We start from the raw sequence: 12,662 nt of genomic DNA, 5'->3' as shown, positions 1-12,662 counted from the left end.
TTTATAACAAATGTGCAGAATCGAGCAAAACAAATGTCTACATTGGCCATGTCCAAAAATGTGTCTCATTCTACATCTTGAATCTCTCTTGAGTCTCTCTTGACAATGGCTACTTAGATTGAAAAACCTTTAATTAAAATTAGTCTGTTACTAGTTATCCCCATAGTGTGCTGAGCATTACATCCTGGTTGTGGTACTTAATGCTTACATTACCTTGGGTAAGTCACTTTAACTTGGGCTTCACTTTCATCATTTGTTAAATAAGGGGGTTGGACTATATGTCTTCTAAGGTCCCTTCTAGTTTTAAGTCTATGAAGTTATGAGCTCATGAGATATGAAAAAAAAAAAACAACAACAAAGTGCTTCTCTAAAGGAAGCTTAGAAAGCAGTATATTATAACGTAGACCCTTTGTGAAGATAGTATGTTTAAGTCAGTTTATGTAAATGAATAAGATATAGAGGGAGGGAAGAAAAAAGGTTATTTGCAAAGCAACTGAAGGATGAGGTAATTTAGATTTTAGGTTTTATTTCCTTCCAAGTTTAAGTTTGGCCATTAATCATTTCTGATCCAAAGGATCACTTTTTGTTAAACCCTAGCCCACCACTCTGGTATGTGCTTGAAAGGCTGGAGGTATATGATAACCTCCAATGAATAGGTATGTTCAGTACATGCCTGTGTATTGGTAGTTACGGCAGTTCACTGCTGGGCACTTTTAGCATGAACAGCCACATAAACCCTAGTTATCTTAACAGAAAGGTACCAGGTAGAATGAAGTAAGGAAGAAAACAAGGAGAGGGGCTATCAGGTGGAGACAGAAAAGTGAATGCTCTTTCCTTCTCCTACCCCAATCAATAGTTTCTCTTTTCTTAATTTAGCCTCTTGTTTTTGCAAGGATTAAGTATGTTCTGCCAGGTAGTGTTGTCAAAATCCCCAAGAATCCTCTGCTGCTTGCTATAGAAGAAAGTTTCGGGGAGTGAGAGAAGGGGAAGAGGTGGTTATTTATACAGAGGATATGTTTTTGTGGCTTTCTTCTTAAGTTATAAGGGAAACTGAGAAAATATTTAAAATCTGAATATGTGAATAAGCTAGATGAGATGGGAGCAAAATCAGTATATGGAAATGACCTCCTCACTCTTCCATATGTTACATGTCCAATCAGTTGCTAAGCCTCACAGATTCTACCTCCACAGCATCTCTTCTCTCCATCATCTTCTCTCTACTCACACCATAACCACCTTCACACCTTCAGGCTTTCTTCAACTCTTGCCTCCACTATTACACTAGTTATCTAATTGATCTTCCTGCCTCACAATCTTCCCTCTCCAATTCATCTGCCAAAGTGCTCTAGTTACAGCAAAGGTCTTCCCTGCTAAATAAAATCCAGTGACTCCTTATTGCTTGATGGATCAAATATAAACTCCTCTAGATTTTTTTTTCTAACAAACATTTATTTTATTTTCCATTTACATGTAAGGGTAGTTTTCAACATTCATTTGCATAAGATTTAGAGTTCCAAATTTTTCTCCCTCCCTCCCTTTCCTCCCCCTTCCACAAGATCGCAATCAGGTTATATATGTACAATCCACAAGTGTTCTTTTTATCAGTTCTTTCTATAGCAGTGTATAGTATGCTTCCTCATTAGTTCCTTGGGATTGTTTTGGATCATTGTACTGCTGAGAGTAGTTAAGTCATTCATAATTGCTCATTGAACAATACTGCTGTCACTACCCACAATGTCCTCCCAGCTCTGCTCACTTCACTATACATCGATGTTCATTAGTCTTTCCAGGTTTTTCAGGGATCATCCTGTTTGTCATTTCCTGTAGCACAAGTCCATTCCACTACAATCATATAACACAGCTTTTTCCATCATTCCTCAATTGATGGACATTACCTTGATTCTCAATTCTTAGCCTCCACCAAGAGTTGCTATAAATATTTTTCCCCCTTTTCTCTTTTTCATGATTACTATTGTTAACTGTTACCCTTCCATCCTATTCCCTTCCCCAAGATATTTATTCTATTATTCATCTTCTTTCATCCTATCACTCTTCAAAAGGGATTTGCTTCTGTCTGTCCCCTCCCCCACTCTGCCCTTCCTTCTTTTGCCCCTCTCTCTTTATCCCCTTCCCCTCCTATTTTCCTGCAGGGTTATAGAGATTCCTCTACCCAATTGAGTGTGTACATTAGTCCCTGCTTGAGGCAATTCTAATGGGATTGAGGTCTTTGAGCCCATTTTAATGAGTGTTAGGTTCATTTACTGCTCAGATTAAATAGATTACTCCACCCAGTTGGGTGTGTCTATTAGTCCCTCCTTGAGGCAGCTCTGATGAGTTTAAGATCTTTGAGCCTTTTCTGATGAGTGTAAAATTCATTTACTGCCCTGCTCCTCTCCCATCTCTTCCCTCACTCCATAAGCCTTTTCCTGTTTCTTTCCTGTAGGATTTCACTTCTGCCCTTCCCCCTCCCCCAGTGAATTCCCTTCACCCCTCAATTTAACCCTAAAGATGTTATCATCTAGCTAAGTGACACAGTGGACAAATCATCACCCCTGGACCCCGGGGGGGGGGGGGGATCCCAGCCAAAACCCGGCCTCAGACACAAGACAGTCGCCCACTATACGACCCCAGGTATGTCCCCCAGCTCCAATTTTTTTTTTTATGGTTCTCTAGGGTCTTGTATTTGAAAGTCAAATTTGCCATTCAGTTCAGGTCTTATCACAAATATCTGAAAGTCTTCTTTTTCATTAAAGTCCCATTTTTTCCGCTGAAAGATAATGCTGAGTTTTGCTGGGTAGGTGATTCTTGGTTGTAATCCCATTTCCTTTGCCCTTTGGAATATCATATTCCATGCCCTCCAGTCCTTTAATGTAGAAGCTGCTAGATCTTGTGTTATCCTGACTGGGGCTCCACAGTACTTGAATTCTTTCTTTTTGGCAGCTTACAATATTTTCTCCTTGACCTGAGAGCTCTGAAATTTGGCTATAATATTCCTAGGAGTTTTCTTTTTGGGATCTCTTTCTGGAGGTGATTGGTGGATTCTTTCAATTTCTATTTTAGCTTCTGCTTCTAGAATTTCAGGGCAATTTTCCCTGAGAATATCTTGGAAGATGGTGTCTAAGCTCTTTCCTTGATCATGGTTTTCAGGTAGACCAATAATTTTCAAATTATCTCTCCTGGACCTATTTTCCAGGTCGGCAGTTTTTCCCAGAAGATATTTCACATTGCCCTCTATTTTTTTTATTCATTTGGATTTGCTTTATTGTGTCTTGGTTTCTCATAAAGTCACTGGCTTCCATTTGTTCAATCCTAATTCTTAGGCAATTATTTTCATCAGAGAGCTTTTGGACCTCCTTTTCCATTTGACTTTTCAAGCTGTTGACTTTTTTCTCATGTCTTTCCTGCATCACCTTCATTTCTCTTTCCATTTTTTTCCTCTACCTCTCTAACTTTATCTTCAAAGTCCTTTTTGAGCACCTCTATGACCTGAGACCAATTCATATTTTTCTTGGAAGCTTTAGATATAGGGGCCCTGATGTTGATATCTTCCTCTGAGGATGCCCCTTGGTCTTCCTTGTTACTGAAGAAACTTTCTATGGTCCTCACCTTTCTCTGTCAGCTCATCTTGCCTTTCTTTTACTAGACTTTAGCTCCTTAAAGTGGGGCACTGTTTCCAGGCTGCAGTATCCCAAGCTTAAGAAGTCCCAGGTGGTATGATTTAAGGAGAATCAGGTTCTTCCCTCACCTGGCCTGTTTCCTGGTCCTAGATGACCCCAAACCAACTTGCCAATCAACCAGCTTTGTGTGTTGTAGTTGTTAGCTCCGATGAGCCTGTGCCCCTCCCCCACCTGGGCCACTTCTACTCGAGCCTACCACCTGGTTCTCAGTAGGGGTGTAAAATCCAAGTTCTCCCTTAGCACCAGCATATACCCCTGTAGTCTCTCCCCTACCCAGGGCTCAGCCCACTCACCAGACTGTGAGCTTAGTTCCAGACGACACTGGTGCTTCAGCTGATTCAGAGGCTCTGGGGCTCTCCTTCTCTGGTGAGACCTTCCTGGGACTGGATCTGTGTCAGGGTGACTGTGGGGTTGGGCCTGACTCCTGTATCAGCACAGCAGCTCCCTCCTTCTGACCTTCCAAGCCATTCTTGGTTAGAAGATGATTTCAGCACATTCTTCTGTGAGGTTTGCTGCTCCAGGCCAACTCCTCTAGATTTTAAAGCCCTTTGCAACCTAACTTTCCAGGCCTTGAAGACACACTAAATTCGACATCCTATCCCCTTGCCTTTGCACAGGCTTTCCCTCATACCTGGAATGCAGTCCCATACTTAGCCCTGCCTCAGAGAATTCCCAGTTTCCTTCAAAGCTCAGATTGTGTTATCTCTTATATATGACCTTTCCTGATCCCCCCAGCTCCTAGTGCCTTCCCTCCCCTCCCCCACAGTATCTTGTATTTACTTTGCATACATTTCCTATATACATCTTCATGTACCTAATAGAAAGTGGGTAGGGATTCTTTCATTTTTGCCTTTGTATACCCAGTGATTAAGTAAATAAATAAGTATTTCCATAGAGACATTGTTCGGATTCTATTTCAGGCTTAAAAATGGTAAAACACAACTATGGGCTTTTGGGAGGGAATAGCATCTTACCTTGATGGCTTTCTGGATGTTAATACATGATTCTCTTATGGTATGCAGTAATTTGTTAAACCGTCCCATTTCTTGGACAAGCACAGTGTTCATACTTTGTGTGTAAGTTGTCGGGTATTTCCTCATTGCAGCCTCAATGTCAAAATTTGAGGGAAGTTTGCCCAAAATGTCACCAGCCACATCATTTACCACCTCATCTGATGATTTCGCACCAGCACCTGAAGAACGAGACTATAGACAACAGACAAAAGTTTACCAATCAGGCATCCTAGTGAAAAAATCCAAGAATATCTGAATCAAAATATTCTTAAGAAAAATGGTTCCTGAGTCTGTAGGCAGAACATTTCTGCTTTCTTATTCATCATATCCCTCCAAATGATTACTTTAGAGAGGCTCCGTGGTAGGGGATGCCAATTTTGAATAGTCTGAAGGAAAGAAGCGACTCAGCTTGGTAAAGAAAACGACCTAGTCAATGATTCATAGTCGAGTCAAGTCGGCCCAAAATATTTCAAGAGAAGTAGAGAATGTAAAAGAAAACAACAATGAAAAACCTTGGAATACTGATTAATACAGTGACCAATCATGAAATCAGATGACTGATGGTGAAATATGCCTTTATCCTCCTGGTAGAGAGGTGGTAGACTATAGGTGCAGAGCCAGGAGCAACAGGTAAAAGTTGAAAAGTGGCAAATATAGGTTTGTTCAAATCAGGAAAATCTACCTATTTAGACTGATATCAAATAACCAAGGACTTACAGAATGAGTAAAAACAGAAACAAAATCTCCTGGAGGAAGAAAAGGTCAGGGACATTAAGGAAAAAATGAAGAAAAGATCTCAAATTATACTATAGAGCAGCAATAATCAAAACTTTGATACTGATTAAAAAATAGAAAAGTTGCTCACTGGAACAGATTATTTAATCAAGACCCAGAAGTAATCAATCATGATAGCACAGTATTTGGTAAAGCCAAAGACAATAATTACTGTGTTAAGGGCTCCTTATTTGACAAGAATTGCTGTGAAAACTGGAAAGTGACATGACAGAATTTGGTTTAGATTAACATCTTATACCATATACTACAATAAGCACAAAATGGATACATGAACTAAATATAAAAGTTCACATCATAAAAAAATTAGAGAATGGAAGGAGATGTTTTACACAACTATGGCTAGGGAAATATGAATTCTTAACTAAATAAAAAGTAGAGGTGATTATGGGAGATAAGAATAGCTAATTTTGTTTACAAAAAGTTGGAAATCAATGCTCCTTAAATTAGAAGAGACAGTTGATTGAAAAAACCTTTGTAGCACATGCAAAATCCTAGATTTACTGGAAATCAATATAAATGATCTGTCTTCCTACAACCTCTCCAGCATTTGCCACTTTCACCATTTGTCATTTTTGCCAGTTTGAAAAGAATCACACAATTTTTTGGACATCTATATATATTTGTTGTCCGCTAAATAGTAAACAAATGTATACCTTTTGAGCTACATGGAGTTACATGGTAGAAAGTGCTTGTGAAGATATTAAAATAACTACTAAATTCTCTAAGAGTTTTGATCTACGAAACTCCCACATATCTGGCTTTAAGACTCTTGAAAGTAATAAGATTATTAACATTTTGAATGTGTATTTCACTAGCACAAATCCCCCATCCCCCAAATCTGCTCTCGATCACAGAAAATAGAATTGGAATGATATGAATTTCAGAATTACAATATCTGTCAGGGCCTGATATTGAGAAATGAGGTCAACAGGATGTTATTTGGTTGTTATTAAGTCATACACATTCAACAAATCATTTGTTAGCTTTCTCTTATCTTTTCTGAACCAGTTTTTGCAAATGTCCTTTGAAAAGCTCTATATGCAGCTTTTTCTTTACTGAATTACTACAGCAATGAAGATTAAGATAGATGTTTTCAAGGAATCATCTGTATACTTACCCTTTTCAAAGCTTTTAGAGTAGCTTCTTTTTTATAAGAAACAAATGATCTAGTTTTGAATTGTAACAAGACTAGCAGGCAGAACCAGAATCAACCAGTGAAACTTGCACAGAAGCAAATTTCTGTATTCCAGGGAAGAATAACCTTGTTAATAACAAGAATTATAAAAATATAATGGGATGTTTTAGGAGATACTGGGTTTTCCCTTACTAGATTTCTTCAGGGCTGGATGGCAACTTTTTTGGGATGTAAAATTGGGGATGTCTTTTGGGGGGGCAAGGGTGGAATGTTTTACTGATTCTCTTTAACAAGAGAAACATTGCTGTCACTTTCTAGTAACTCTTTCCCTTCCTTTGGGCCTTAATTCTTCCTTGTAATAAACATTTTACAATTAAGCAAAACACTGGCCATGTCTGACAATGGATGTCTTTTTCCACAATGATAGATGACTTCTTTTTCTGAGAGGCAGAAGGCATACTTCTCTGTAAAAGGGATCATTGATCAGATTTGAATTATACAAGATGTCCTCTTAATTATACAAGATGAGCTGTACGAAAAATTAAATATTCTTAATAGTCTTCATATCTCTATTTCATTTTAAGGCCATGTGAAATTTATAGGTATACATGAAGGATCTGTGGCTTTATCAGGATGGAAAACCAGTGTAGAAATTCCCTGTCATTTCATCACAACCTCCAAGTCCGGGTTGCTACAAGTATAATGTAAAATTGTTTTTTTCCTTCTTTTCCCTGTTCTGGTCTATCTACATGCCCCTGAATTATGGCAATTACAATCTAGAAGTACTAAACAATTGCCAAGCCATTACTATAAACGTAGTTGTCGATCCGACTCTGAGGTTATTGAGAGAGGCTGTTTAATTAAACACTGTGGAGCTGCCCCTTGTGTATTTTACCTTATTTGTTTGGTTCTGACTCATTTTCTACTGGAATGAGCCTACTGTTTTATGTGTTTTATAATGTGATGTGTATCATCAAGTTTAAATAAAACCAAAAGATACTATCTGTGTGCACTGCCAGAATCCTGCATATTACATGTACCTTATTTTCCAAACACCTGTTTGCTGATGCACATATATATATTTGCTTCCCCTTTAATAAGTATTTATTCATTACTGTGGCAAATGGCCTGGAAAAGTCTCTTTGGAAGTAGTGCTTGGCTAGAAGGGACCATAGCACCAGGTGGAGTGGAAATTCCATGGCCTTTCTCTGTTCCTATATATTGTCATGGTCACCCCTAAAACAAGACTGCTTTTGTTTTCTCAGCTTTTTTAGCCAGTTGCTTCCTCTCTCCCTCACATTGCAGCTTACTATCAGATTGCATAAAAGTAAAATGAACTAATCTGAAAAGCTCATTTAGCTGAATACCTTCACTACTCTTCTATAATTGATTACAATTCCACTTAATAATTATGTGAACTCGTGCTGAATGGGCTAATTAGCTTCCACAAAATTAAATATCAATTAAGCATTAACTATCACAGTGATTGCCAATTCTAACAGCAGATTTTATATGCACTGAATACAGTATAAAAAAAGAAACTCACTAACACTGGCAAACACTGTGTAGGAGGCATCTTTCATGTGCCTCGTTACAGATTTGTTTTTGCTAATCACCTACCAGTGTAAGAAGAATATTATCGAATAGTAGCTGAGTTTCAGATTGATCTTTAGTGATATCAGCATTAGCATTCATCCCAAAGATCTCTGGGGCAGGATTCAAGGGCAATTTCTTTGTGTACTCAATGTAGCTAGCATACTGCAAAAAGAAACGACAGGAGGTTAGATATCAATTGTGGAATGGAATCTTTTCAGCAAATTAGTTTATCTTTAGTACTCAGCGTAGTGGGTTGATCTACACTGAGAGACTAGGCCAGCAGAAAACCATGTGACAAAATGAAAGCACAAATAAGGGCTGTCAAACAACAAAAGAGAAGAAGCTTGAGCCATGCAAAGAGAAAGAAAGAAAATGGTAATGCACCACATCTGGGATTTCCTATTGGTGTTAATCAGACAGACCATATCATCTGTGTTCTGGTTTGAATTACAAGGTGTTAGAGACTTACATGGCTAGAGAAATTTACTGAAGCATTCACAGGCTCGGGGGGAATCAGCAGCCCCAAGGTGCCATCCCTGTTTACTCAGAAGTGATGGTCCTATTCAGGGATAAGTCTTCAAGAACTGAGGATGGGCAGTATATACTTCTATTGGGAATCACAGGCCTTAGGTTGTTTATGAGTTACTGATCTACAGCTCTCCCCAGATCCCAAAAACTCTTTCTAGCTCAATTTTCTCAGTGCTTTTGAATTTTTCTTTATTTTTTCTTCTTTATGTAAATTCCCACAGACCAGGTTGGCTCAAGATGAGAGAGAACCTCTTGCTTCCTCCTTTTCATTTCAGTTTCTTCCAGATGGTTATGGGTGTTCCAGAAACTGCCATCCATAGCCATGCTGGTATCTGGTCACTAACTGCCTAATCCATTCAAGCTCACTTTAAGAAGGGACTGCTGATTCTAGTTCTCAACAGAGAGAGGCATTATCTCCTATGCTGTTATTGCTGCAGGTTCAGTTGCCAAACTGACTTTCCTAAAGCACAAATGTGACCGTATCATCCCCTCCAGATAATATCAGGGGCTGCCTATTGCTTCCAGGATCAAATATAAGTCTGCTTATTTGGCATAAAGCCCTTGACAACTTGGCCAAATTACCTTTCCATCTTTACTGTATGTTATTCCTCAATATGCACACTGTGGTGCAGCTAAACTGGCTGTTTGCTATTCCTCATCCCCAGTATTCTATCCCCTGTTTCTCTATCTCTGCACCAGGTATCTTCCATGCTTAGAATGTACTCCCTCTTCACTTCTATCTCTTGGAATCCCTAATTTCCCTCAAGCTTTGGCTTGAATACTGCTTGTTCCTTTTCTGGTACCCCCAACTATCTGCTAGTGCCTTCCCCGCAAATCACCTTGCGGCTATTTTTGTCTATTTTCACTATATTCACATGTGTATGTCTCTACTGGATAGACCATAAGTTAGTTCCCTGAAGACAGACACTGCTCTTTGCTTTTGTTTTTGGATCCTCTGTCCCTACTCTCTCCACACAAACACATTGTACAATGCCTATGCACAGTAGGTGTTTAATAAATGTATTTTTAGAAATAAGAGAAGACATTTGATTATACTGTTCGTTAATTCCAGCTTTCTTAAAAGTGCAAATACTTACTTCACCACTGGGAGGGGCATAATAGATACCACTGGAGTCAAACTTATAGTCTGGATTTGTAACTATCTCTGAACTGTAAAATTTGTTTAAAATGCTGCGCAATGTACGTCGGTCCCAGTCATCAGTAACTCTGCCACCATAATTGCATTCACCGGTCATATATCGCAGTGCATCATAGGGAAGTTCCTAAAAATAAGATGTCAATGTTTCAATCAGCTCCGAACTTCCCATATTAACATTTTAGAAAGTGATATACAGGGTCATATTAAAATAAGAGCTTTACAAAAGACCTCCTTTCTCAAAACTACCCTTTTAATATTTTTTCACAGAAGGCAGTTCTTTTTAAATAATATTTTATTTTTCCCCCAATTACACGTCAAGGCAATTTTAGCATTCATTTTTTGGGGGGAGCTGGGCAATGAGGGTTAAGTGGCTTGCCCAAGGTCACACAGCTAGTACTTGTCAAGTGTCTGAGACCGGATTTGAACTCAGGTCCTCCTGAATCCAGGGCCGGTGCTTTATCCACTGTGCCACCTAGCTGCCCAGCATTCATTTTTACAATATTTTGAGTTCCAAATTTATTTCCCTCTCTCCCCTCTTCCACAAATGGTAGGCAATTTGATATGGGTTATATATGCGCTATCATGTAAAACATATTTCCATATTGGTCACAATTGTAAAAGAAGAAACAGATCAAAAGGAAAAAAAAACAGGACAAAGGATAAAGTAAATGAAAATAATATCCTTTGATCTGCATTCAGAGTCCATCAGTTCTTTATCTGGATGTAGACAGAATTTTCCTTTGTGAGTCCTTTGCCTTGGATCATTGTGCTGCTGAGAAGAGAGGAGTCATTCATGGTTGATCATCACACAATGTTGCTGATACTATGTTGATTCTCTAAGGTTCCCTAAGTATGCCATCATATAATTTGCAAAGAGTGATAGTTTTGTTTCCCCATTGCCTATTCTAATTACTTTGATTTCTACATTTCTAGTGTTATACTGAATAATATTGGTGATAATAGGCATCCTTGCTTCACCCCTGATATTATTGGGAAGGCTTCTAGCTTATCCCCATTACAGATAATGCTTGCTGATGATCTTAGATAGATATTGCTTATCATTTTAAGGAACACTCCCTTTATATTTATGCTCTCTACTGTTTTTATTAATAGGAATGGGTGCTATATGTTGTCAAAAGATTTTTCAGGATCTATTGAGATAATCATATGATTTCTGTTGGTTTTGTTATTGATATGGTCAATTATGTTGATAGTTTTCCTAATATTAAACCAACCCTGAATTCCTGGTTTAAATCCGACCTGATCATATGTAATCCTTGTCACATGTTGATATAATTGCCTTGCTAGTATCTTATTCAATTTTTTTGCATTGATATTCATTAAAGAAATTGGTATGTAATTTTCTTTCTGTGTTTTAGCTCTTACTGGTTTAGGTATCAGCACCATATTTGTGTCATAAAAGGAGTTTGGCAGAACTCCTCAACCTGTTTTTCCAAATAGTTTATATAACATTGGAATTAATTGTTCTTTGAATGTTTGGTAGAATTCACTTGTAAACCCATCTGCCCCTGGGGATTTTTACGGAGTTCATTAATAGCTTGTTCAGTTCCTTTTTTCTTTTTCTAAGATGGGGTTATTTAGGCATTTTAGTTCCTTATGGGTTAATCTGGGTAATTTATAATTTCTTAAATATTCATCAATTTCACTCATATTGTCAGATTTATTGACATATAATTTGGCAAATTTCAGTACTCAGGAGCAGCTTGCGCGCAGCTGAGATGGGCCTCCAAGCTCTGGAGGAAGAAAAACGAATGAGATGCAGGAACTGACGGGCAACAGAGAGCGCAGTTTTCCGATGTCCTCATTGTGGCAGGAGCTGCGGCTCCCATATCGGACTGCACAGCCACACTGTGGCTTGTAGCTCTTCAAGGTGCTGATCCGTGGTCATCCTCTACTGGTGGAAGCCCAGTACTACTACTAATTTGGCAAAATATTTCTTAATTATTGCTTTAATTTCTTCTTCATTGGTGGTGATTTCATTTTTAATACTAGATATTTTGTTTTTTTCTTTTTTAAATCAAATTAAACCAATGTCTTATCTATCTTGTTTGTTTGTTTTTTCATAAAGCCAGGACTTACAGGTCAATAGTTTTACTTACTTTCAATTTTATTAACCTCACCTTTAATTTTTAGGAATTCCCAAAGGAATGCCATAATCAGGAAATGGCTAAACAACCTGTGGTATATGATGGTGATGGAATATTATTGTGCTATAAGAAATGACAAGCAGGATGATTTCAGAAAGGTCTAGAAAGACTTATATGAACTAATGTATAGTGAAGACAGCAGAACCAAGAGAACACTGTGCACAGAGACAGGATTATCATTTGATGAAGAATTGTGAAAGACTTAATTATTCTTAACAATACAATGATCCAAGACAACCCCTAAGGACTATTGATGAAACATACCATCCACTTCCAAAGAAAGAACTGATATTGATGGAACATAGACTGAAGAATGCTATTTTTCACTTTCTTTCATTTTTTCTTTTATTCAAGTTTTCATATAAAAATGACTAATACGGTAATATTTTACATAATCATACATGTATAACCTATATCTGCTTATTGCCTTAGTGGGGGGGGGGAAAGACAGGGAAGGAAGGAAGGATATTTTTGTGTAAATGTCATGGGCTACTGAGAAAAAGGTGTATTCCTTTCTGTTCTAATTCAGTTTTCTTCAAAGGTCTGTCATATCTAACTTTTCTAATATTCTATTTACCTATTTAGTTTCTT

The 12,662-nt window shown here is 38.1% G+C and overlaps 1 protein-coding gene across 1 annotated transcript in view; it reads right to left on the bottom strand.

The window, feature by feature from the left end:
• Window positions 1-12,662, bottom strand: part of DNAH7 (dynein axonemal heavy chain 7) — a 304,763-nt gene that overhangs the window by 29,295 nt on the left and 262,806 nt on the right. Inside the window, exons 58-60 of the mRNA XM_043992176.1 lie at window positions 9,842-10,027; window positions 8,241-8,378; window positions 4,652-4,882 (exon numbers count right to left, since the gene is read on the bottom strand). Of these exons, the coding sequence (XP_043848111.1) occupies window positions 4,652-4,882; window positions 8,241-8,378; window positions 9,842-10,027 (555 nt within the window). The remainder of the gene's footprint in view (window positions 1-4,651; window positions 4,883-8,240; window positions 8,379-9,841; window positions 10,028-12,662) is intronic.

The sequence above is a fragment of the Dromiciops gliroides genome, chromosome 3 (genome assembly GCF_019393635.1).
Source record: "Dromiciops gliroides isolate mDroGli1 chromosome 3, mDroGli1.pri, whole genome shotgun sequence".
Taxonomy (NCBI): domain Eukaryota; kingdom Metazoa; phylum Chordata; class Mammalia; order Microbiotheria; family Microbiotheriidae; genus Dromiciops; species Dromiciops gliroides.
Note: the sequence above shows the minus strand (reverse complement) of the source record. Positions and strands in the feature narration are given on the sequence as shown.